The 27484-nt window shown below is 39.3% G+C and overlaps 1 protein-coding gene across 11 annotated transcripts; it reads right to left on the reverse strand.

Moving 5' to 3' along the window:
• lrrfip2 (leucine rich repeat (in FLII) interacting protein 2) lies at positions 1-27189 on the reverse strand. Of its 11 annotated transcripts, XM_028467761.1 has the most exons (27): positions 26998-27189; positions 25701-25855; positions 20237-20323; positions 19797-19856; positions 19224-19283; positions 19044-19082; positions 18723-18794; positions 17327-17374; positions 17142-17213; positions 16817-16906; positions 16400-16456; positions 16022-16075; positions 15831-15887; positions 14199-14270; positions 13620-13733; positions 13173-13214; positions 11616-11747; positions 11175-11246; positions 8559-8729; positions 8381-8473; positions 7993-8085; positions 6585-6686; positions 5220-5352; positions 2244-2414; positions 2081-2160; positions 931-1035; positions 1-859 (listed from the first exon to the last, which is right to left on the reverse strand). In XM_028467761.1, the coding sequence occupies exons 2-27, from the start codon at positions 25788-25790 to the stop codon at positions 749-751; spliced, it is 2277 nt and encodes a 758-aa protein (XP_028323562.1). In that variant the 5' UTR covers positions 25791-25855; positions 26998-27189; the 3' UTR covers positions 1-748. The 11 variants fall into 11 exon arrangements, with proteins under 11 accessions (XP_028323562.1, XP_028323564.1, XP_028323565.1 ...); XM_028467763.1 differs by lacking the exon at positions 16400-16456; XM_028467764.1 differs by lacking the exon at positions 11175-11246.
• Between the last annotated feature and the right edge of the window lie 295 nt (positions 27190-27484).

Here is a 27484-nt window from a genome sequence, read left to right on the forward strand (position 1 = left end):
CTTTTTGTTTACACAGATCTGTAAATTACACGTTTATTTTCAAGAAATATTTAAATATCTGAAAAAATGTCATGGAAACCGCAGCAGACACAGCTATTTAATATATTTTCCAATATTGACTGCACCTTATGTTTGTGTCATCATTATTAAATATATCATATGGTACCAGCTAAAACAATAGTTTGAATGAGCGGTGCAGGTTCCCGTCTCCTGGTGTGAAAAGGCACTTCACTGTGTGAGGGAAAGCTGGCGAGGTGCAGGGCCCGAGCAGCCACAGGCGTTTAAAAGCATCACCAGATTCATTCATGCATCTTATCAAAACAAAACTAAACAAAAAAAACAACCAAGATTCAGCCAAGCACCCAGCCAGAAGGAAAGAGATGTGGATGACAGGATGGTGCACGACACACTGAAAAAAGTGACATTAGTGATGTCATCAGATTGTTCTCCCAGCAGCTTTTACAGCTTTATTTCATTCAGTTATTCCTCCAACAATTCTGCTGACGCGACAGTAAAAACCAACTTTTTTTTGTTTAAAAAAAAACAAAAGAAAAACCAACCTAAATACCCGACGCGGTTGAATTTATGGCCTGTGCTACAAGTTTTAAAGTGTTTTTGGTTAGCTACGACTCTTTAAGTGTTACAGTTGATAATGGATATGTGCTCCAGATGCGTTGGGGGCGATCAGAGGTCGGTCGGTCTGTGGGTGGGTGGGCTTTAAGGGCTCCTGTGGTGATGCAGCTTTGCCTCACTGCTGTGACAGGAGGGCGTTCCTGTTGGCCTTCATCTTCTCCAGGCGCTTTACGAGGTGGTTGTTGGTCATTTCCATCTCCTCTATCTTATCTAGAGCTGTACGCAGCTGCAGGAGAACCAGACATCAGTGTGGGGACGTCACACTCACTTAAAATACCTCTTGGTCCACATTCTTACCTCTCTTTGTAGTTTACGCTTTTCTGCTTTCAGCTCGTCCTCTATTTTCTCAGAATTATCTGCTGATGCCTTGTACCTCAACACTTGCCCTTCAAGTCTGTTAATCTGGAAAAAAACACAATGTGATGACGTCTCTATAACGACTGAAGATGCATATATCTCTGTTTGTTAGGGAAGCGTACTGCATTCACTTGAAAAAAAAAAATCAATTTTTTCTGAATAAATCTTTATTGGTTTGTTTTGGGACTATTTTTTCTGTTTTTCCCATGTTTGTCTTTTTCTGCGCTTCGAGGGAATTTGAAACAACAGTTTATTTTATTTATTTCTTTATTGATAGCAAACATGATCAGCTTGTTTAATTTGATGAAAATGTACTTGGTTTAAGACACAGGGAAATAGTTGGACTTTATGCAGGCACCTGAGGACTTTGCGGTTGATCAGAAGGAACGCCCATTCAGATCTGTGGGACATAGCAACCGTTTCTCCAGGATCAGTTAAACAGATATGGCGTGTTACATTGAAGTGCATTCAGGCTGGCCACGTGGTCACTAAACATACAATCAGGAGAAAATACTGCCAAAAATACTGGTTCTGCACTGAGTTGAAGCATGTAGCAAGGTGTCGCTATAGGATCGACGTTCTCGTGGGATTAGCAAGTAGCTCGATAATTCAGAAAAATAATTGGCACGAAAAACAAAACAAAAAAACTCTGAAAAACAGAAAAAAATTACTCCAAAAAACTGAAAAAATGTGTCCGTAAAAAACAGAAAAAAATACTCTGAATAACAGAAGAAAAATATTAAAAATTAGAGATAACTTGCAAAAAATGAAAAGAATTTACTCTGAAATTAGACTAAAAACAATTACATAATTTCATCAAAAAATGTGTGTGACAAAAAGGCATTTACCCTTTTTATTTATCCCCATTTCCTTTCATTCATTTATTTTAAACTATTGCTTTTTCTGTTTTGTTTGACTTATTTCGTTAATATATAAAACAAATGCACAGATGTCTGTTACAATTTTTTTTTGTTAATTATTGATAGATAAAATAGCCCAAAAACAACCTATTTTTAAAAAAAATGTCTTTTTCTTTTCAAGTGAATGCACTACACTTGCGTAGTGTAGTGTCGCATGCTATTATGCTTACATTTTGTTCCATTGTACCCATTTCTTGCTCTGCCTTTGAAAGCTTGAATTTGTATTCACTAATCTGTCTGTTGGCATCTCCTACAAAGCAGTGATTCCCAGATTAAAAACACGATCAGGTGATAACGTGTACGTGACAACCTGATGTAAAGCAGTAAACTCACTCTGCATCTCGATAAGGTGCAGATCTGTACCGTTCTCCATTCTCTCTCCATCATCGTACGTCCCGTCCACCTGGGAGTGTTTCTGCCGCTCTTCATCCAGCTGGTTCTTCAGCTTCCTGATCTGAGCCAACAGCTCGTCCTTCTCCTCTGCTAACTTCCGTAGCCTGACGTCTGCAAGACAATGACTTCAAACTCTAATAACACTAACAACATGTCATGGAGATGAACAGATTTACTACAAAGAATACTTTGTCATGGGTGTTTGTTTGATGCTGAGCCAATAGCTGGTTTTTAAAGACCATAAGCTGATGTAATCGTTTCCATTTTTAACCTGACCTCATTCTAAAAACATTTGTGCTCGTTTCAGTCCTTTCTTCTCTGCTTTACTCTGACTTTTCACCAACATGTGAATATCTTTCTTGTTTTTTCTAATACAATCCACTATTTCACTCTGATGAAACAACTGCTGCATCATTGCCCCTGAGCTCTGAGCCCAAAGCTTTGTGTTGATGTACGACAGATCAGCTCTGCTGCCAGATGTTTGGTTGAATGAAGTCCAAGCAGTTAAAAACAGTTCCACGAGCTAATAACAACAGTGTGCTTCTAGTTGGACTAGGATGGTGGATGTGAAATGTGTATCTAAAAGCATCTCTATTGATTTTATTATAAATATAAGTATGCTGTGTGTTGACTTTTTATTATGTGTATTTTATTTATTTAATACATTTTGTACTTTGGGCTCTATTCTCCCATGTGCGCAAGTCCAAAAAGCCACGCAGGGGGCGCTGTTTTTGGCTGTGTGCTATTCTCCTCCTGTTCTTAATTCAGTCGCTGCTCGACTCCATCTCAGTTACGCACTGTGGGTGGAGCAGCCCTGAAATGTGGGCGTTCCCATTCAAATCTGGCCTTACGTAGACTTCTGCCCACGTTGGTTACAATGATGTCCAACTATTTTCATACTATGTCCAACGTAAAGTCACAGTTTAATCAACTAAATGCACATGAGAGGATGGATACCAGAAACTGTTCTCACATATTTAAATGAGGATCATCTTTAGTTCGGACTCACATCAGCTCCATAAGGCATTAAACTATTTATATTTAAAACTGTGTTTCATGTAGGAAGCCACTGGTTCTGTTTCACTGCAAACATCTGTCCTCTGGATAATCTGCGGGATTATTTCCTCATATCTTCATCACACTCGGTCACACTTTAGAGCAGGTACCGTATTGATGACAGATGTGCTGATCATTTATGCAGGAATGGAAAAATAAAATCAGGCTTTCCACACAAACGTTAATCTGTTGTTCATATAAGAGGAAAAAGGAGAGATTTTAACTGTGACTAGGACAGAAGAATGCGGCCGATCCTCAGTCACACTGCAACAATCTGATCAATAATCTGACCAAAGCAACCTGTTAAACTGTTTATCAACGAAGGCGTTTCAAATTAAAAAGGGCGCTTTATCATTCTCATGGATTTCAATTTACAAACTTTGGGAAAACTCCAGGTTCTGTGATTTCTAGACAGCCCCAAAAAATGACATCACTGCCTCCTTTCCTTAAGCCCGCCTTCATTCAGACTACGCGCTTCTAGTCTCCTTACGCGCGGGGGCGTGTCAGCAAACTGGACCAGAGAATACACACAGGAGAAAGGTGGGTAACTGCAGGCGAGCAAAAAAAGCACAAGTCCGGACGACAGAATAGACCCCTTTATTTATATGTGTTGACATGCATAGATCTATGAGTATATGTGTCTATATATATATGCGTACATTTTAATTTTGTGTGACCCCCCCCTTTATTTTCATCTTTTTAATCGCATGTGTATCTATTTGTTGACAGGGTATATGCAGGAATCTTGAGGTTAATTTCAATACCTTTTTAAGACTTTTTTTTTTAAAAAGACCTCGTCGCCACTTTAAGCTGTTGTTAGCAACACATCTTTAACAGTTGTAGTTTGCAGTTTAACAGAAATGATGTAAGGTGAGAAGGAAAAAACTTGAAAGAATAAAATAAACTAAAGGCAGGTTTATAGACATTACCTACAGTTATTCTAGGCCAACTGGCAGAAAACAAGAACTTATTACAACATGATAAAAAAATGTAGGACATGTGCCTGAGATTGTGTGATTTGCTTTCCATCAGCTTCTCTCTGTCCATCAGTTCTTTGGCAAATTAACATTGGGACCATCCATACAGACAGACAAGCTGCCATATTCAGTTTTGCAACACACTCCTGTGAATTGACATGGCAGTCTGTTCATTTATGACATTATTCCTTGAATTTATTTTGTTTGTTCTTGAAATACACAGGCATTTAAATCAAATGTATCTATGTAGCACGCCGTGTTGCGACACCAGATAACCTCTGCACGCAGCGTTGGTGTGCCGCCCATAGCCACCCTTATGTCAGCAGACAATGAAGCAGAGGTCGCGGTTATAGCTGTGTTGGCTAGCTCACCTGTCACGTTACCAGGTGGTCGTGTTGCTGGTGGACCACAGAAAGATGCTATCGCCAGCTGCTGCTGTCTGTGGCCAACAGCAGTCTTCCTCCCATTTTCGTTTTCTTCTCGTCTGTTTTAGAGGCAGAACATTCGCTGTCCCGTAACATTGCACCCATACGCGCGGTCCCGAAGCGATCTAGCTAGTACGCAACCGAGTTGAAGTTTGAATACCAATAAAATGCAATATCTCATGAAATCGTGATCTTTTTAAGGACCTTAATTTTCCCACAATTGATTTATAAACTTTTAATACCCTGGTTTAACACTATTGTTGCTATTATTCCTACTATCACAATCATTGCTACTGTTAATAACATTTTTGGTTTATCCCTGATCATGGTTTTTATTTATTATTAATTATTTTTAATGCACATAATTACTGTACCAAATGTGGAAATCTTTGTTAATTGATCGCCAAAAACGTGTAACAAAAATAGTTTTGAAAAAAAAAAAAATACAAGTATCTCACCTAGTGGGCCCTCTCCTGCAGACTCCAGCACCTGTGCGGCCTCCTGGGAAACCAAAGCGATCCCTGGGGACAGAGGCTTGTGGTTGATCTCTCCGTTTGGCGTCCCGTCTGGGATGATGACCAGCCCGTGTATCTGTGGTGTGAAAAAACACGTGACTGAGAACTGATTTTCATCCCCCGTTTGCTTAACATCACTCACAGTATGCAGATTTTGTAAGTGATTTTGACAGTAAGTGATAAATAATAAAAAAAAAAAACAGCAGACACTGACCTAGAGATTTGTTTCTTCGGAATTAAATTTAGCTTAAGATAAACTCAGAGCTTACTTGGGATTTTTTTTTGCTAAACTGATGGTAAAATTAAACTGGAGACAATTTTTTGAACAGTGTCATCCTCATAGATCACTGAACTGAACATCATTTGCTCAAAAAAAGATCTAAAAAGGTTGAAATAACATTTATTGATATTGTCAAAACATTTCACGCATTGCATTGTGGGATGTGGAGTCCCGTAAACAGATGCGTAGAGGTGGGTTTTTTTACCGTGGTTTCTTGCGTTTGCCCCCAAAAACTCTGCCAAAGTGAATTTCAAGCACATTTCTGGTGTTTTCACGACTATTTATTTAGGCGCTGACATGAAAAGATCAGAATCCAGCTCAAACCGAATGTCTCGTAAAGTGATGTGATATCCAGGAGAAAACCAGGAACAAACTAAAACACAAATGGTGTCTAGCCAATCTCACTGACCTTGTTGTCTGACTAAGAAACACAAGAAATTACAATAAAAATAATGCAAAAACACTTGAAAGCATCCGTCTACGGGACTCTATGTCCCACAATGCAATGCATGAAACTTTTCCGAATGTCGATTAGAGTGTGCTTATAGTGGAGATGAAAAGAAAACTTGAGCGACAATTACAATATTCAACTTTTTTTTTTTTTTTTTTTCAAGCAAATGATCTTTGATTTGTTGATCTATGAGGCCTACACTGTCTTTATCAGATTACATTGTTTCAAACTCTTAATCAAATTCCTGAACAATTGCACATAATGTCCTTCCAACTTTTCAGTAACCTGAGTGTCGTGAGTATCATTATGGGAAGCTGTGTTCATGACCTCGTTGAGCAGTTCAACAAAATGTGAATATCTTCCATTAACTGTAAATCCAACAATAATCTGATATAATATTTTAACAAAACTAGCAGGTCTGAAAAGAACTGACAACAAAAAAAAGCAAATGAAAAGAAAAGCAAACGGAAGAAAAGTGCAGCACAGTCACACGGTGAGTGTCCGTCTTCCAGCCAAAAGGAAAGTAAAGTGTGATTAAAGGCAGCAGCAGCTCTCTGAAGGCCAGCAGCAGACCTACCTCTCCTGCTTTGGCTTTCCCCTTGATGTCGGCAAGCTCATCTCTGAGCTCGTCCCTCTCATTCCTAATGCAATCAAAGTATTCTTTCTGCCTCTCTAGGGCCTGGCCACACAGATGAGAGAAGACAAGAGAAGTTGGAGAGACCAAGGACAGACGTGCAGACACCACATGCTGCAGCATTGACACACTGCATGCACCAACATGTGTGTCAAGCTAACAGAGGGATGAGGAAAGAACACAGAAGACAAGAATGGACCCTCATTTATCAACCTTGCATGAAAACGAGTGCAAATCTGAGTGCACATCACATTTGGTCGTACGACAGGACCAACGTGTATTTATGAAACATTCCTATCTGACCAATCCCAGCGTACAAATGATCGGTGTTGATAAATGAAGTGGTTGAATTTGATCGTCATTAACGTGGCCCCGCCCACTGAGGTCAAACAAGAAAATAAGCTTTTCCAAGATGAAAACTGGCATCTTCACACCTGAGGTGGAGCAAAACAAAGATGTGCGTTGTGACAGTGTGAAACTACCAAGCTACTGAGCAGGTGACGTCTGCCCCTCTGTGTGCGCTGCGAACAACTTCACAACAGAGATCCTGGAGACACACACGTATATGAAGTTTGTATCGACCTCAGTCTGCAGGCTTTAGGCAATAAATATCACATTAAAAGAAATTAATGATTGAAATGCTTTAAAAAAAATTGTGTTTTTTTGTTTAGATCTGTTCTGAATGTGTGTCTGCTTATGCTTAAATGATAGCTGAGGTTTGTTTAATACTTTTTCAGTCTCTGTCAAATTTGTATGTGCTGATCCACAAATCCACACACTCAGACTTGTGTACATGAGGTCAGAACTGACGTGAGATCTGATCGTTGCGTACGCTCACGTCAGCATTGATAAATACCGAAGCATGCATGAATATGGTCAAACATACTGTACACTCAGATCTGAACGTACGAACAGTTAATGAATGAGGGCCAAGGTGACATGCCTCTACCTAATGTTAGAAAGCAATGCGAGGGGGGGGGCACTAAATACAAAAATCAGTGGCAGGATTTTCTTTGATTCTGCCAAAAATAACCCTTACATGTCAAATAATTGTAAATACTAGGGGTAGTACATGCATGTCATGCTAAAATAAACAGAAGTAATTTCCCCAATTCTTAATTTTAGAGGTTAAATTGCTGCAGTTTTACTAATAACAGGAGGGCAGAATCCAAATAAGTTAATTTGACATGCAAAGACCTCAACTTGGTGTGAGTGGGTTGAATAAATGCCTAAAGGTCCATCATTCAGAGACAGTATGAGAGGCAAAGGAAGTAGATGGACAGTCTACAAACTGAATGATCCACCAATTGCTTCTCATTAACTGTCAGAGCGTCTGCAGGGGACCTCCTACCCCAATCTTTTTGTCCTTCCAGTTTATTGTTTCCTGCAGGTCAAACACCTCTCGGGTGAGGGCATCTAACTTAGTCTGCATTCGTTGGCTTTCCTGGGGTTGCAATGAACAGTGACAGACACAATAGAGGACAGAAGCAGGAAAGTTTGAATGGAACAGTAAAAAGAGAGATGAATATGACCAAAAATCTGCACACATAAGAAACAGAAAAGATAAATCTGAGTAGGTTCAGCGGTGAAAGAAGTCAGAGTCAGATCGAACAATAGGGCAGAGCAACACAGAGAGCGTCTAGTGCCAAACCAGTGCCCAACCAGTTCTTTGAGATTCTTTTTCTTTTTTGAATCTTACTTCATTGTGATCATAGACACATGGCAGATGGCAGTCATACCTCTATGAGCTCATCTCTCTGTCGGATTCCCTCTTTCAGTTCCTCTTGTTTATGCTGCAGAACTGTGCACGTGTGCTTCTGTCTCTCCAGCTCCTGAAACCACACAGAACATTAAAAAAGTTTTTCAAGCCTCATTTTTCCTGGAATCTTCACAACTTTTCCATGAGTATGATTTCACCTTCGACTTCTCATCCAGCTCCCTCCTCATCTCTGACATTTGCTCCTCCATCTCCTCGATGACGTCTTTCAGTGTGTCCACTTGATAGATGAGGTTGGCTTTGTCGTTGTCCAGCTGTGCGTTTGACACCATGGCTTTCTTATACTTCTCCTCCACCTCTGTGAGGGACTCCTGATAATGTTGGAACCATGTTAATAGAGGCAGAATATGTCCTTTACAGCACTGCTTCACCTACATGCATGAGGTGGAATCTCTGAGGTACACACGGTACGATCAACACACACTGGACAAACGGAACACACGTGTGCAAAGTGTAGGTTCATTTCTGTGCATATTTCCATTGAAACACGTGATGCACTACAGGCGAAATTAAAAACATGGCTGCTAAAAGTATATTTATCAAATTCAGAAATGAAACAAGACAATTGTCAGTCTGTAGGATCTGAAAGAGAGAAATGCAGTTGAAGGAAACACGACACTCTGTTAAAGCGTGCCAGTTGTTTCAAACTCTACCATTAAATCAGTCAGAAATGGTTTGTTAGTAAGTTACACTAATCAGTGGCCACGGTTACATGATGTTTTTTTTTTTAAATTTGGAATCAAATGGGAATTAAAGTGTTTTGCTTCCAGTTTACATAGAAATAGTAATTCGGAATTGAGGTTTACATGGAAACATGTTCATTGGTCTTTATTGAATTCCGCTTTAGGTCTGGGGGTTGGGAAGGGCTCTGATCACTTATCCATCTTTCTTTTTATTTTCTCTGTATCTTTCACCACAAGAATTGTCTCCTAATTTTATTGTACCTTGTGTATAATGACAATAAAAGAATTCTATCTTCTGATTGGACAGGGGGCGATTCCCGTCTATTGAAAAAAAAACACAGCAAACTTTTTCATTTCAGCTACAACAAAGAAAACCACATAATAAGAACCGTTTTCACTTTCATTTTGACTATAGTTTTGAAGTAGCAGCTTAACAATAACAATATTTTCTTTCCAAGTTAGGGAGAGGGAGCTAGAAGACCGAAGGAGAACTTTGATGATCCGCACGTCATTTGTGAAGCTCTGTGTTTTGGTGCAAGGCTTTATGTCACCGATGAAGCCTGTTTCGTTTGCCGATGTCCGTGTGTGTGCATTAAGTCCGTGTGAATGTCTGCATTTATGTTAATGCTTCTGTCCATCCACTCTTTTCATTATATCCCTGTCTTCTAAGGCTCTTAATAAATAAATAGTACTTGCTCAAGTCCCGCTTGCTTCGGGCGGCCATCTATGATTATGCTGTCACCAGCGTGTCATCACGACAGGATGAGCATACGCAGAACGACCTAATTTATTTTAAAGCGGAATTAAATGTCCAGTATTATGCTATTTTTCACCAATCTCCATTTGTTTTAAGAACCCCAACAACATAATATTTGAGGTTTATTTTCCCAAACTCGCCTGTTTTCTGGAGTTTTAGCCCTCTGAAAAGCAATTTTTGAAACAGACTGATTTGCGGCCTACTTATGCATATCCATGAGTGTCTGTAGACACCATCCACATGCTCTTGTTATTGTTTTCAGCCAAAAAACTGCATGTTACAGTAAAACACATGGCTATTCAAGCGGCTATTGTGATTGTGAGTCAGAAAAACACTGTTTCATGAAGTGTGCGGGCCGCACGCCAGCAGTATATGTCTGCAGAGTCAGAGCAAAAACAGCAGCAGCAGAGGAATTCCAACACTTCAGATGCTTACTGGAGCTGCTAAGTCACTTTCTTGTCATCATCTCGTCTAGTGATTAAAGGAATAATCCATTTAAGGTGATAGTCAACTGTTTTATCCAACCACTGCGTCGCATATTGTCACAAACACGGCAGATCTTAAAGGCGAAACAATGCAGAGTTTCGGGTATGTGACGTCGCACTCCTGGGAAAATCCAACTCACCTGTTTTGAGGTGACTTTTTACAACCCTAACCCTAACAAGGGAGGTAGGAAACAGAACTTTTTCAACTTTGGCCCTCTAAATGAAGCTAAAGGGATGTATATCACTGTAACACAACCACTATAAAGAGATTTTTTCATAATACCGCCCCTTTAAATGTTGTGAATGTGAATTATTCCATTTGAAATTAAAATTCAGAACTAAGTTTAATTCGGAATGGCCATTTCCATTCGGAATCAAGTGTTTACAAGGTCAGTTTAAAGAGGATTTAACTTTTATTCTGAATTAAAGCTCTCATGTAAACGTGGCCAATGACACAAATCCTTGTGAATAGATCAGGAAGTTACTGAAGGTGACTTTAGAAGTTGTTCAGAGTTATCCAACCCTGTGCCAGTGAAAGTCTAATAGAGGAAGTCCAAACTAACAAAGTGTCAGCTACTCCAGTTTTGTCCTCCACTTTCCACTTGGTACCCAGCAGCATGGTGGGAGTGTCTCCAGTGCTTATCAAAAATAAAAAATAAAACCATGCAGGAGAAAAAGGGTCATTACACAATTTAGACAAAGACCCGACTGGTGTGTTAGGAGCTAGAGCAGAGAGAGGTGGGGGGAGAGAGGGGAGGCAGAGTGTGTTAGTGATGCTGTGCAGCTCCCAGACGACATGAGAAGGCATGCTGTGAGCTTAAGCCCCTCTACCTTCAGCTCTTTAAGCCCTTGCATGTACCGCCCTTCTACATCCTGAATCTGGTCCTTTAGCTCATAGATATCCTGTAGAGCAGATGGGAGGAATGGGGTGAACTGGTGCATCATTGGGGGTGGGGTGGGGGGGTTGTAAGGGAGATATAACAAAGCGTCCAAATGCTGCCATCTAAAAGACAGATCAGCTGACATACACATGATGACCAGGAAACAGAAAAAGCATCATAGCGCATATTCACTCCTCTCATGCACAGACAGACACTGCACAACAATAAAACCAAAGCACGATGAAGGAAATTATTCTTGGGGTTTATTGACTCATGTGAAATACTAAGGAAACATATTTTATAAATAAAGAATGGATTAGCAACTCTACAGTGAGATTTAAATGCCAACAAAGAATAAAAACTTCTGAGCGTTTGTGAGAAGGTGACTTACCCTGAGTTCACTAAGACTAGTGTCGGGGTCGTACGCACTCCCAGTATCGGTGCTGCCTCGCCGTGATGAGGTGCCTCCCAGTGATGCTAGTGTGGCTGCGGAGAGGCCTGGGGTGGCACAGCGAGAGGACGGCTGGGAACACAAATAACCACAGCACTCCAGTAAACACAAGCAAACCCAATGCAAGACGTGTGGTTTTGGATCAAACTTTACAATGCCTCACTTTAACTTTGATACTTGGATATATCTGTATTATATTTCTACATTTGGATTATTATTTTTCTACTGTAATGTGTGCACTTGTATTTAATCCTTATTTAATTAACAGTCTTTTATCTTAATTATGTAAAAAAAAATGTTTAGTGTTCATTCTTTTTATATGTAATATTTGTCGAGCTTCTGTAACAAAGTCATTCCCCCCTGGGATAAATAAAGTATCTCTGTCATATCATAAAACAGTACAGGCTCCATTCTATTATATAGATAGAAGGCTGTGTGTGTTTCTACTACAAAGAGCTCATGAACTGGTCCAACTAGCTTCTTTATCTCTACAGGCCACAGGTAGACAGGAATGCTGATACTTTTGAAACATGTGTCGTGCTTTCATTGACGTCATCACACTGTAGAGCAGTGGTTCCCAAACTTTTTTTGGATCGTGACCCCATTTTGATATCACAAAGTTCTAATGACCCCAAAGAGATGTTTTATAGAATTAGTTTTTGATTATGTTTGTTATGCTGTGTTACAAACACAGAGTATCCAGAATTATACTGTATTTTATTTGAATTACATTTATATTTGAGAAAGTGAAAGTATAGAATACAGTCAAGTGTGTTGAATAATATCTTTTTGATCAATAATTACTTTTTATCAATAACGAGTCAATTAAGGTGACCCCATTTAAATTCCAGGCGATCCCACATGGGGTTACAAACCCAAGGTTGTAAAACACTGCCATAAAGAAAGTAATTCACAACTCTGTTTTAACTTTAATTTCCAATTATTACATAGCTGTATGATATATTATGATATATGTACTGCAATGCAACAAAATGTTACTGTTAAGGAGTGTTACAGCTTCATTAATATACCATTATCATACGAAACTAAGGGAAAAGCTCAATGAGCAAAAAAAGCACCATAAAGCTAATTATTTTCTTTGCCAGCTTAATCTTGTAATGGGTCTTTTTCTGTTTAGAATAAACAAAACAATAAATCAAAAAGTAGGAAGTTGGTGAAGTTTTGATGATTTGGTGTAGCCTAACAATGATTATGTTATTAAGATTGTATATAAAGCTTCATATATCATTTGTATTATTATTATTATTAATAATAATAATAATAATAATAATAATAATAGAAATATCATCACATTAAACACATTTAGGCAGTTTCTGAAACTACCTCAAACATTTATCGTCATAATTTTATCAATAACAGTTCAAACAGCACAAGCACATGGGCATTTACTTTGTGACAAAAAACAATAAATAAATAATAATGTTATTTGTGGCTTAATTAAACTTTATATACATATAAAGTATGGAGTAAGCTTACCCGACTGAAATCTGAATACTGCTTGTCACATTTTTCATCAAGCTGCAATAAAAAACAAGACAGAAAAAAAGAAAGGCATTGTTAAATCAAGTCCATAGTCCATTGATTTTGGTGCATTGACCCAGTATAACCATTGACCACTGTGGTGTTTCTTTACCTGTGAATCAAATTAATCAGTTAGTTTGAGTTATTGAGTGTGGGACGATCGTAAAACATGTTTAAAATGGCATAAATTGTGCAAAGTTACTTCAAAACGAGCTTCTTTAAATCCATGCTGCCACACACTTCAGCGCCTAAGTACGATTATCTGTGAGCACTCATTCTGTAAGTTATTGAAAATGGGATGAGTTTTTAACATCAAAAAGGTTATTTTTCCAATCGTTCATGTCTGCATCTTTTCAACTGCATCTCCAAGCACAGAGTTTAACGCTCGCTTTGCTCACTTACAGTGTCCAGGTCTGGGATGCTTAAATCATCGAGGTCAGACACAATGCTGCCCCTTCGATTGGAGCGGCTGAAATAATCAGCTGCTGACTCGCTCAAGTCTGAGAAGTCAGACGACTACTTACAAAGACACACGGAACAAAGAACACAGAATTGGAAACAGAAAGAAAAAAATAACAAGGCACTTTCACATTGATGGGAGACATTTTCTCTGAATATTGCAACAAATGTACAAGCTGAAACGTGTCTGATTAAACAATCTAAACCAGTTAATCCCAACCTTTTTCATATTGTTACTATACTGAGCTTCTTCCTTAAACCATGGCCTTATATATGTGTGTGCTAGTGAGTTAACGGTACCATTACTGTTTTTCTGTGTTTTCCAGGTGTTTTGCCCATTTCAACTTAACATTTAGTGTAAACTTCATTTAATGGGAGGCCAGCCAGAAAGAATTGTGGTGTACACAGAAAATTAATCTTGTTGTCTTGTAAATTACAGTTTGAAATATTAGGATGTTGTCCACGAGTGGTGATTATGCATCGCTGATCTAAACTGTGTCTTGCTCTAATACTCCCGCTCACCGCACTGTCTCTTCGGCCTCGGCTGAAGCGTTCTTGGGACACACTGCTGACGGTGTCGTCATCTGAGGAAGACTGAGATGAATATATACACACAATGAAGCCTGAGTAATGTAGGGAGCCTTCATGCCTACGGCTTTCTCTTCACACTCATGTTGCATATTCAAACAGCAAGACAATTGCTATGCCATTGTACTCAAAAAGTGTTACTATATCATAGCCTATCAAAGACCTTTATGGAATACCATGCCGTGCAAACATGATTTCTCTAATAACATCATGTGTTGCCCAGTCCAGCGCTCTAAATTTAATTCAACAGTAAATCCAACACAAAACTGCAGGGAAAGCTCTTAATTCTTGCACTTGATAATTAATGTAAAAAACAAACATTAAAAACACACGCACACTTCCTGCAACAAGCCAGTCTGATATATGAGATCAACATCGCCTCTCCTTCAATAGAGGACTGAGGCCCCGTTTACACAAGAACATTATCTAGTGAAAGCGCAAAAGTTTTATTGTGTTTTGGTGGTCCATTTACACGGTAACGGCGTGTTGGTGCTTGAAAACGGAACTTTTTAAAAACAGGCTACAGAATGAAAATTTTTGAAAACTCTTCTCCCTCCGTCTCCTGTAAACAGGGAACCGACACTTTCTGCGTCATGGGCATGCGCACTGCCGCTGCGGAGACGCACTCTTTGAGTGCTTCACTATTTGGAATTTAACTGAACTTCTCCAACAAAGAGTTAATTTACTTCACTGTCACTTGGATCAGTAGAGACGTATTTCATGTCTGCACCAAATTTTGACGACAATCACAGAGCTGCACTCCTTGTTAAAGTTATTTGCCTGAACCGGGGGTCGGGCTTGCTTTCTATCTTTTTAACACAGACTCTGGTTGGACTCGGCTCGGACGCTGCGCGGTGAATGAACAGTAAGGAGATGTGTTTTAATAAGTGCAATAAATATGCACACATGGATGCCCGAGGAGGTGAATGGATAGCTGTCCTCTGGTACATGAATCAAATGCATCAACAACTCATTGCGGTGCTGTGTGTCACATATGTAGAAGCAGGTTACTGAGTTGTGTGTGTTGCAGCAGTAAATCAGTATGTAGCATGTAGTGACGCATGAAGCTGCTTGTCATGTTTACAGTTGTATGCAGAACAATTAACTATTAAATAAAGCTAAGTTATTAAAGAAACTCTCCTACATGATGTGAATAGTGTCGGGCAGCAATGGGTTCAGGATTAAAGAGAGATCAGCTTTATTCGGGTTCAGGCTGTATTAGTCCGACTAGGGACTGGGTCGGGTCTAACTTTGCAGGTCGGATTAAATCTTTACTCTTACTTGTGATCAGCGGAAGTGTATCTGCACATGCGTATTTTGGGTCATATCTATTGGCTTGGCATATATACTACATGGTTTTTTATGTTTCCCGCGGTCCCATGTAAACAGAGATCATTTTGAAAACGTTGCCGTGTGAATGCGGAACCTTTTGGAAACAAAAATGAAAATATAACCAAAACATCGTGTAAACAAGGCCTGGGGGTCAAAGGATGCGTGTAGTCGTGTGTTAGCTGTGCCTGTTTGTGTGTGCTCATGCAGGGAACCAATGGGAATCCATGTGCTTACCACTGGGCTGCTACGAATGGAGCTGGCACCAGAGGAGTACCAGCTGTATTCAGAAGGCTGTGAATGCACAAGGAGGTGAAGGGGTAGGGGGGATAACCAAAAAGACAATCAACTAAAACCAGGATCCTGGACTATGAGGCGTAAAAGTTCAAGAGGAAAAAAGCAATTTGGCAAGCACACACAGAACTTACAGCTCTGGAACTGCAGCCTGAGCCATACAGACCAGTTTCGTCATAAATAGAGGCCTGGGGGGCACACGTGCGAGACAATACAGGACTCAGCGAAACACTAGAGCAAACAAATCTCTGGTTCCCTGGCTGCAGAACTTAAATAGAATATTCTGTGATTTACAATTCATTTATCAGAAGACATTTTGCTTTATTCTACACATAAACTACTGCTTGACCTAACGGAGCACAAATCTCCCCCTCTTAGTCAAGTACTGCAGAGTTTCCAGGGGCTAAATATAATCGGACCTAGTCACCCTTAGCATCCTATCATGTGTGTGAGCACAAGCTTGGGAGGAGGTCTACTCTTGAAGGTAACTACAAACATGCAGGGGAACTGACCATGCTGTAGCTGCGAGACAGCGCTGTGCCGGTTGTGGAGGGTAAGGAAGTGTGGGCCTGTCAGAGAGGAACGGGGTTAGCAAGTGTCCGTTTAAAAGACAGCGTGGAGCGGTGACAATCCAACGTGACAAGATACTAAAATGTTATAAAAGCAGGATTAAGGCTTTCCTGGCTTGGTAACAATTATCCGTGAGAGACACTCCTAATAAAAATCTTGTATCGTGCAAAGTGTTTTACATTGCCTTTCCACGACAAACTTCAATATGGAGACAAAACTTAAAGTTCTGACAATTCATGCTTCATAAAGCAACACGGTACTTTGATTTGCAGTTTTAATTACTTAAAAATATTATGAGACAAGCTGTATAACACTTTAACTGGCTCAAGCATGACTGGGTGTCTGGCTAAAGAACCAACCCGTGGCTGATAGGTAGAAGTGGTGGGCGTGGGGGCAGGTTTGATCTTCTTTAGGCTGCTGTAGTTCCTTTGATCATGGTACAGTCCTGTCTGGAAGGGTAGTAATATTATACAACCTCCAACAAGCAAAAACGTCATGGTTTTATCATCATGTTTAAACTAGCATCTGTTTCGCATATCTCAGACCCAACCAAACATGCAACAAGCACTTCTATTAAGAGCTAGGTAGAGCCAATCAGTCATAAATCAGGAATCAAAGCTTTATCAGAATGTTTTACTGCCCTCCTGTGTGAGTCTACAGCAGATGCTAAAGAAGTGCACTAACCAGCAGGTCCTTCTTTGAGGAGCTGGATGAAGAAGTCTTTTTACGGCCATGAAGATCATTGTAAACAGAACTCTGCTCATTGTAAAATAAATAATTAAACACAAAAATAACTATGACGTCAAAGAGAAACAGGAGTATTAAATCATGAACATGCAGGATGGCATGATCAACATAAAGTTACATACAGTGGAGCGGGAACTCTTGAGGTTGGAGCTTGAAGAAAAGCCATCAGACTAAAGAGAGACCAGGAAGAATTATGTTCAGAACCATCAAAGACACTACAAAGCTAACTTAACATAAACATGCATCAAGTTGCACAAACCCAAATATACATTATCTCTTCTCCCGGTCTCTGTGATGCTTTGTTCAAAAAAGCGTGGAAAAAAAAAAGGTTGGTTGTTTTTTTGGAAGACCACTACTGCTAGTTATTACCACATACTAACACCTATTTTTTTCATTATGGTGCAATATTGAAGGAATCGCACCAGAACTTACACCTGAGATCAGAAAGTATAAAAGGGCACGAAGGCCGGACCATAGCAGTGCTGAACTCCATTACTGTTTTAAGTACAGGTGCCATAACAAAGGTCAGACACTATCAGGTTAAAGCTACAGCTCATAGAGTGAGCTTTTAAATTCAAACTGATAGACAGTAATTTAATGGCAATCATCTATGTGATGCCATCCTTTCATTCACTACATACATTACCAGACAAATGACTGTGCGGTTTTAAACATTCACAGATCGACTAACATTGTTTAAATAACAATAACAAAGTTATGGATTACGAAAGTGTCCAATATAGGAAATGATGACTCCTTTGCTGCAGTTAACAGTTAAATGTAATACTAATAAGAAAGTGCAATGTTTCAGAGAAAAACCTTTAAAACTATTAAAAGGGTTTGTAAATTCAGGGTTCCCACACTTTCTTCACAATGATTTTTCAAAACTTTTCCAAAACATTTGACCAAACTTCCATGACTTCTGAACCGCAAAGACCTATTCAAGACCATTAGACCATAAATGAGCGGGCCTTTCCAGTGTACTAGTTTGCACCCAGCACGGCCAGGGCTCTCTTCTCCCTTCAGCCATTGTTGGTATTTCATATTTACCAGCCACGTTACATTGAATGCACATTTTCTGTGCATTTCTAAAAGCTTGATATACCATTCCCACCACTGATGCTCCCAGGCTCGCCTGAGCAGTGTGCCAACTTACCTACCTGGAGAGTGAATATGCGTGAAATTGGGAGATCATGCGATTCCCACTCAATGATGCTGCCGGTATGCAGCACTCTCACTTTGAGATAACGCTAACATCTTTGGGGTTTAACATATTTTAAACAATAATATAAAATACGCTTTATTTCCAAAACTGTTAAATAATTCCAGGACTTTTTCAAATTCCATAACTTTTCCAAGAATTTCATGACCATGGGGACCCTGTAAATTATTCCTGCTGAACTTCAATTTAACAAAATTAAAGATGTTTATGTAGAACAGTCCAGAATTTGGGCTCAAATATGACTGACACACATCTGCAAACACACACACATACACACACACACACACAAAACACACCAGAGCATTTTTTCTGTAGGAACTGGAATAACTCTTGCTAGATCCCAAGTCCCGTACTGCTGATGATGATGACTTGAAATAAGGAAAAAAAAAAGAAGAGAAAAACATGAAAAAATCAGAGGAAATGTGTTGCAACAGCAAACTCTGCAAACAATGATGATAAAGTCTCTTCTTGTTCTGAACTTGGCTGAATAACCTTAGATAACCCACATTTTTTTAATTATTCAGCATTTTCCTGACAGGAACAATGGCTTTTACACAAACTTGGCCCCATGAGAGCATGATCTCAATAAAACTGGAGGGGGTCTATTATATACGCACCCTGTAGCTGCGGACTGACATGACATCATCATCCTGTCCCTGTTAATGTGCAAACAGAGTCTCAGTGGAAAGACAGAGCAGAGACAGACAGGAACAGATGAATGATTGACTGGAGGATTAAAAGGGAAAGTAAAAAGGAAAGACAGAGACAAAGAGGAAGCATGTGGGCGAGATACAGACCCGATGCTGACGGCTGCTGGATCTACTACTACTAGAAGTTCTGGCTTTTTCTGCGTCAGCCTAAAGCCAGGAAGGAAAGTTGATAAGAGTTAATATACTAACCTCCAGCTGCAATGCAAAGTCTCAGCCATGCAAACTTCATCTACATGTTTATCCTCGAACAAAGTCATAAACATTTAGAAATGTTATGTACTTCAACCCCAACAGCAAGATTAATGATACACAAAAGCAGCTAATACACTCAACTTTTTAGTTTCCATCTCACAGCACACACAAGACACCCTCTCTTTTTTATACAATTACACCAACAGTCCAATGCACATGCATAAAGACACTTGTGGAAAAGACGAAGGTTGAAGGAGTAAACCACCTCCTAACCACTAAAGTCAAAGGCCAAAGCCACTCTCTCTAAACACACAGCCACAGATTACGGTGTCTCCAAAGCAAATACACAGCATACTTCAACAGTGAGGCACAGCATCGTCTGTGTAGCTAAACGGTCAGGGTTGACTAGGGCTCCATCCCACAAATCAAGCTTTGCTAGTGGAAAAAACACGCATTTTGCTGGCCTACCATCCACTGGTGGATCTGGCCCCATTTTCTGTTGCTACTGCTGGAAGAGTGGTAAGAAAGCTGGACAGAGGAAAAAATGCCAGGAAAAACATACCATCATACTTTATTTAAATACTGCTGAGATGTCAAAACTAAGTGAAGAATATGACAGGAATAGACCAACTGGTTTAACATCTTAGTGTGTATTCACACTGGATAGAAGTAGAAACTGCTTTCAAAGCAAGCATTCAAGTACAGGGAATCAATGTGGACACATTGAAGAAGTTTAAAGTGAAAAAGAAAAGTTAGCCTTCTATTAAAACTCAATTCTCCTTGTGTTCCTGTGGTAGACCAAGGTGTTTGAAGCAGTAATTAATTGTGTGGCCCTACACCAGCAACTCAAAATAGAGTGAGGATAGGATCAGGTCATGGAAACTTTTTAAGCAGTCAGCGTTATTTACCTCTTTCTGCTGTCGTTCCAGCTCCCTCATTCGGATGTCCCTGGCCTCGGCTCGGGCTGCCCTCTTAGCTGCTAGCCTGGCCTCTGCCTGGAAGGAAGCATGAACACACACACACCTGTCAGCTATGAACAAAAACTTGTCATGGTGCATTGCTCTTAAAGTCATTCCAAATGTAGGTAAGGAGTGACTGGAAGAATGAAACTGCTTTGTTCAACAAATAAACCCAAGCATGCCACACATCTGGGTCCATCTATTACTTTAGAGAATCTGACAAACTCCATTCAATGATATTTTCAACAGTGATGGGAAGCCTCGTCATCATCCCCACCATGTGCAAACCATCAGCTTCAAGGGGGGGGGGCAGATTTAGAGCCCCCATGGGAGTGAGGCCAGCAGCAGACAAACAAACAGAGAGGTATGCATTAGGAAAACAAGATGAACAAAATACTCATCTGAAACTGCTTTAGTTGCGAGTGTAAAAAAAATAATTGACAACAACTATGAGAGATGACACTGCACAATATAACGAAGCAGTGTCAGGGTATGAACAATTTATATCATCAATTGCAGACAATACATGTTTTGAAGCCCTATAAAGCATCACCCACTCAAGCATCGAGCCCAACTATCTCAAAGTGAAAGACAGACAGAACAACCTGGGCGTAGCTTGTTCAGTATCTAACTGCAGCAACAAACACATTCTGCATTCCATCAATTTATTATCTATGCTGGCAGAATAGCAGCAAACCCTTGTGCATTTCAATAATAGCCTCGACTAGGACAACATAGGGCTGGGCTGTATACCGGTTCATACCGAATACCGGTATATATTTTTGTTATGAATTTTTAATATACAGTCGTACCGGTGTATTTGATTACACAACTTTCGGAACGCTGCGCTGGGTTTCAGACCGGACCCTTTTAAATGTTGCACTTCTAAATAGGAAGGTAAACAGTAGCGCTCTGGTGTTAGTTAGTTAATCATACATGTAAATGGATAAAAAAAAGACACAATTCAAAGCTCTGAAGCTGCATGTGAGCATGCGCTTGCGTCCGCATGCCTCTGCTACAGGAGAACAACACTCACGGACACGGAGGCACGGTTAGCTTAGCATGTCGGCAGTAATACACAGAAAAAGAGAGCAAAGGATCGCAATTTGTAATTCCAATAACAAGTTAAGTTAAAATTTAACAGTGTCAATGTGAAAAATTACCTCCTGATTTTACACCTGTGCTGCCAAAAACAGGTTATCTCCAACAGTAAGACGGGTAAAAACCTTGCAAAAACCTCTGATTCCTCATTAAGGGTGTAAAAAAAAAATAAATCGATTTGGTGATATATCGCGATATTTCACCATGCGATTATTGTATCTATCCAAAAATGTCCAAATTAATTTATTTAAACGTTCTTTTTAACGAAAAAAAAAACCCAACAACATTTAATTACGCTAACAAATGCATAACACGTAAACGCCCAGTCACTAGGTGTCAGTGAACCACATCAGATGTTGTTAAAGTACCTCAATCCTCATTGCATTTAAGCTTGGAAGTTGATTGTACTTTATTTTCATAAAACATACTGGGCACTTCTTTAGAATTTAAAAACTTGACAGAATCAGAATCTGTTGTAGAAGTAAAAGTTAAACTTTTTTGAAAAATGTAATTTGACAGTTTGATAAACACCACTTGTTTTTGATATTGGTACTTGAATTACAGTTAGTTACCATTTACTTGTTCTTGTAAGTTTGAAAAAATAATTATATGTCATACCATTTTGTACTTGTAAAGGTAAAATTTGTAATCATCAATATCGCGATGTATATCGTATCGTGACACGCAAATCGTATCGTCAAATTGATGACTATGCACACCCCTATGCTTCATAAGCAAATATCAGCAGATAATGACTGGTCTGCTACATTTTGCTGTTTTTGTGCTTTCATAAATTAATGGTGAGATAATATAGATTTAGTGGTTGTTGCCAAATTACACAATTGCCAGTAAATACTAGTGATAACACTAGAGAAATTTAGATGTTTTTCAATGTGAATAACTTAAACACAATGACAATGACAAAAACTGTTTTTGCTCAGCATGTCTCTCTGGAAGACTTTCGCCCAACATGCTGCTGATATATATATATGTTTTAAATAAAGTGCATATTTTAAAATGTATTAAGGTGGAATCAATGCTTTTTTGCATCGTCAGTAATGAGTCATTGTGCTGAGAGACAAATCTAGCTGCATTTAACCCCTGAATTAAATATTTTCAGCAAACCCGGTGTCATGGACTGAGTTTACCTCCGTACTGAGATTATTTTACAATCTCAGTATGTGACTGCTACGTACTGAGATGTACCCGTGCTGGATTAGCCATGCGCAATGTCATACAGAGATTGCTGAAAGGATTTTAAAAAATGCTTAAAACATCACATCAGTCAACCATCAAAAAAAAATCGACCAATGATAAAAAATAAATATGATCAGATTGCTAATTTATATGAATAAAACAGCTTATTATTGTAAAGTTACATTAAGTTAACTGTTATTTATTGCAATTTATAATATAATCATATTTTTTTGGAGAATAAACTATTCCTATTTGTATTGAGATTGCTGCATGAGACACTTTTACTTCACTCAAGTTGTTGACTGAGAAAGTCACTCACTCAGCACAACGGAAGTAGCAAAAATCACAGCCGAACCAGCACAAATGCGTGTGCATGCTCATAATTGCCTCAGTATGAGGTAAACCCAGTCCGTGACAACATCACCACATACAAATGCTTGCATTGCTCCTCCCTAATATCAATGCACAGTGTTTTGCATGGGATTAAAAAGGAAGTAAAGCTAAATGTGCACGTGAAGAAAGACAAGATGGGAATGGGAAAGCACGGGAGATGGCTAGCAGTGTGCTTTGCACCTGTTGAGCTGTCTGACAGAGTCTCTGTCCTATCTATAGACGGGCCCATCTGGGCCCAGCGCTCCGTCAGCCTCACTGTGAGCCTGGAGGAAACCTGAGCACCAGAGGTTCATTATCAAATGCACCTCTGACACCATGGCACTAGATTACCTGAGAGAATGACAGGGCTCCCATCACAGTGGGTCTAACAACATAACTAACGTAATTTTCAGGTAAAAAAAAATTAACAAGCAAACATTGGCCTTAAAAATAAATAATCAATTATATCAGGGACTATTTGGCTTTATTCTAGGGTTATTTAGGTCTTCTTAATTTGGCGATATAGTTTGCAGTTGTACATCCTGAAAAAGTTCCTAACCTCAGAGGAAAGGTGACAAAATATAAATATTCTAAAATTACAGCTTACACACACAAACACTCAATCTATACACAAATTTAAAAGGTGCCAGCCATTACACTACTCGTCTCTCAATCTGAAACATGGCAGCTATGAGATAATCATCTAAATCTAAATCCTGATCTGTGTTGTATTAGAGAGCAAGCAAAGTTAGAGGCCTTAAAAATGTGCTGGAGATGCTTTAGTGTCATATTCAGTGTCATTTGTAGCAGTGATTCATGCCAAGAACTGGCCAGGCAGCCTGTCCCGTCTTTAAAGCATGATGTAGAAGCTGCTTTGTTTTGATCATTTGCTTTGGAGGTGGCCATGTTCACACCCTGCACTGTGGACGTGATTTCTGGTTTGCTCAACAAAGAGACTCAGATTTAGGACCTGACTTGAAGGGTCAAATGACTCATGTTTCTATGATCAGCCTCACATAACTATAAAGAGAGCTAATGGAGCCTTGTGCTTAGTGCTTAAAAAAGGAAACCCTGCACAGCTTTCAAACAGTGCAAATTCAACTTCTGAAAAAAATAAAGTATTAATCAGTTTAGCAATTAAATCGGTCTAAGGAATTATGTTTGGCCACTTCTCCAAATGTTTTATTGAAATTGTGTAATGTATTTTTAGCAAAGTGATAAAAACAAAACAAAACAATAACAAATCTTCAAAAACAAACTTATTTCATGATTTCAACATCAACATCAGGGGGGAACAGGCAAAGGAATGGAGAGTGTGCTGAGGAAGAAAATGGAATAATCCCAGGGCATGTCATTACAGGCCAGGCCGCTCCTCCATTCTGCCTGTGTTTTTTCCTCCAAACAAAAACACTACAAGTGAAGTCAAATTCTCCGTCTAAACCAGCTGTCTCCACTCATAGGGCTGAAAGGTGGGCTGACTATCCACATATAAATATATGCTTCACAGACCCTCATCTACTGTCTAAACGTTGACCAATACCTTAAAAGCAACATTATAGGTGAAGCAGAATTATGTGTAACTTTCAGTTACTTATGCAGAATTCCAACACTTATAGACAGACTTTTGTAAGCAAAGAGCAAATCTGCTATATTTGCACAAAATCTGGTCTTTAGCATCATTACTCTTGTCAACGAATGACTAAATGCAAACAAAGGAAGGGCGACAAATGATGGTGGACACTGGACAGGAGTTTTTTTTGTCAAAAAGTAAAATATAGAAGGGAAATCTCCAAAGATTCAAATGGTTAAGAGCTAGTGTTGTCCAATCGGTGGCTAATTTAGAGCAGTGCTTCCCAACGAGGCAAGTCTAGATGTGCCGTGGGATTTTGTGACAACCATACATTTATTGCAATATACAACTACACAAAAAATAATTATTCTTTACTTTACTACTTTGTATGCACTCATTTCATTGAACAGGAATGTTAAGATTTCATTGTCAAAAATTTCAGAATTAGTTTTCACTTTCAAAGTTTGCTTTTAACACACTTTAGGACAAAGTGTTCAAAAATACAGAGGCAAACTCTATACCTCAATTATTTTTGAAATATTTCATTAATAAATATTTCAAGAGTAATATAGTTGTCTGTCACATTTTTTTGGCATTAGTAAATACTTATGCACATTTACAGATATTCTACATGATATGAGTGATTACACGTATTATAAAGGCTATTTTGCACAAATGGTGTTCCTTCATATTTTTACTTGTCTTTTGGTGCGCCTTGGGCACAAAAAGTTTTGGAACCACTGATTTAGAGTAATGAGGAAGTTAGTGTGGTGTGTGTGTGTAGCATTGAAACTCATCAGAAGTCATCTCTTTAGAAATACCAAGACCAGAAACTATTACAAATAAAAGTGATTTTATCTGAAACATCATCCAAAACAACTTTAAATGTAGTTGCTGAAACTGGACGAATGTTAAATACACTCTAATGATTAAAAGAAGGACTTCATTGTCAAATCTATTGGTTTATTTTTAAATATTATGATGCTACTTCCCGCTAAAGTAAACAAATCAATCCTCTGTAATAACACTAAGGGTCCAACAGAAAACACTCACACAAGATAGCTGACTTGGAAGGAAAAAAAGCTCCTAATATTTATCGATCAATGCATAACAAAAATGTCTTTGATTGGAAACAGTGGAGATCAATATGTCTGTGGTTAGGAATAAACCTACCTCCCGTGCGATGCTACTTAAAGCCTCATCCTCTGCTGAAAACCGGTCTTTTACAGGCGCACGTTTTCTCCCAGATCCTTGTGTCCCCATGTTGCACCAACAGCTCTGCCTATGTTGTAAGCAGCTGGGAAACAGTCGGGACTGTATGTAAACACCTGGAGGAATAAAAAAAAAACAACATACAAAACAATGATTTCAACATCCACGCTGCACGTTAGTCGACTATACACATCTTCTGCACACATACAGTTATAGCAAAGCTTTGATACTTTTGAAAAGTTATTCAATTTCCTTCTTTCACTTGCACGTGTTGTATGTTTAAGTCAAAAATAGTCTATTCAAATATCCGGCAGATGAAAACTTACCTGGCAGGCGTTTTAGCTTTTAGTAACACCCTACAACACTGTATCTCTCACTTTCATGCCTGCAAAAACAGACAGTGACTCATGTATGGCACTCACATGGGCTTGGGATAAACAGTTGTTATTGATATGAACCAGCTTTACTGTGACATGTTCTACCACTGACGTCCTAAATAACAATCAGCTATCATAGCAATAAATACTAATTAGATTACACAATTAAAGAAGATTGATTTAACAGGTTTTCATACATATTTTCAGATGAAGTTACTTTGTACAACTAACACGACAGTAATGTGTTGGGGCAGGATATTATTAAGTTCAAACTAAAGATTACCAAGTTGTTCAGAGGAACCAAGCAAGACAAACATTTTTCCAAATCCACTGAACCAGGAGTCTAAACACGACATAAGTGAACCGTCAATGAACAATGGCGATGAGTCTTTATGAGTCATTTGTTGGCATTCAACTAGTTACCAGAGTTAGTGAAATATGAAGTTAAATATAACCTAAAATCTTATCGTCCCCACAGTATGAGGAACAAAAAAAGCAGTTAAAACACATACGAATAATGCTGTGTTTATTGGGCGAACAACCCTGTTAGCCTTAGCTGGCTAAGTATAATGAAAGCGGCGATTAATAGTGTTAGCTTAGCTGCTTGGTAAGCTAACCGAGAAAGCTAACGAGCGTTTAATAAACCTTCTATCGGTGTTACTGTAGGACTCCTTCCTACATGACGTGCCAAAAAATGTTGAAATACCCTTGGGAAACAAATGACCTTTAAACCGAAACCAGCGCCCGATAGCCAGGTGTGTTAGACTGGCATAGCTGGTGGTTAGCACGGGTAGCCAGTGAGGCTAACCTGGTCTCAGCGCACACACACACAGGGCAAACTGGATCTTTTAATATCCTTCAGCTCTGGAACACAGCCTCACCTCCACGACACCTTCAACGACCCCGCGGTGCTGGTGAAATGTTGTCCCTTTTTCCCGGAGACGCAGGGTGAGCCCACCGGCCTCTCCTCAGAGATCGGTAGTGTTTTTGTCCGCACTGACAGCTGTCATAGGTCCGCCTTTCCACCGCTCGGCACTGCCCTCCTCAGTTTCCACACGGCTGAACTGCACCGAGGCCCCGGATGTCAGGAAAAAACAGGGCGTGATGGTGCGTTCAAGGACCAAGTAGATCCTCCACTAACGCGATGAAATTCAGCGTTAATAAACTTTTCGGCGCCATGGACTCGTTACAGGAAAGAGTCCCCTTTTTTATTCCTCACGCCACTTATAAATATGTTGCTTAATAACCACTTTGTAAATAACCAGAGTAACAGGGTCATGTTCAACTACATTTGGTAAAATAGTTAAAATAACACTACTTAATGTCAAATGTAAATGTCATTTCCTGTGGCATATTTGAGATTTTGCA

The sequence above is a fragment of the Gouania willdenowi genome, chromosome 15 (assembly GCF_900634775.1).
Source record: "Gouania willdenowi chromosome 15, fGouWil2.1, whole genome shotgun sequence".
NCBI classification, from domain to species: domain Eukaryota; kingdom Metazoa; phylum Chordata; class Actinopteri; order Blenniiformes; family Gobiesocidae; genus Gouania; species Gouania willdenowi.

Bases quoted from the DNA above. Each gene is read 5' to 3' on its own strand.
- lrrfip2 (XM_028467761.1), bottom strand. From the start codon at position 25,790: ATGGGGACACAAGGATCTGGGAGAAAACGTGCGCCTGTAAAAGACCGG. The intron at 16,457-16,816 runs GTTGGTTCTTTA...CCTCTCTGACAG, and splicing joins CTTCTACCTATCAGCCACGG to GCCCACACTTCCTTACCCTC. The intron at 1,036-2,080 runs GTAAGCATAATA...GTTTTTTTCCAG, and splicing joins TGGGTACAATGGAACAAAAT to ATTAACAGACTTGAAGGGCA.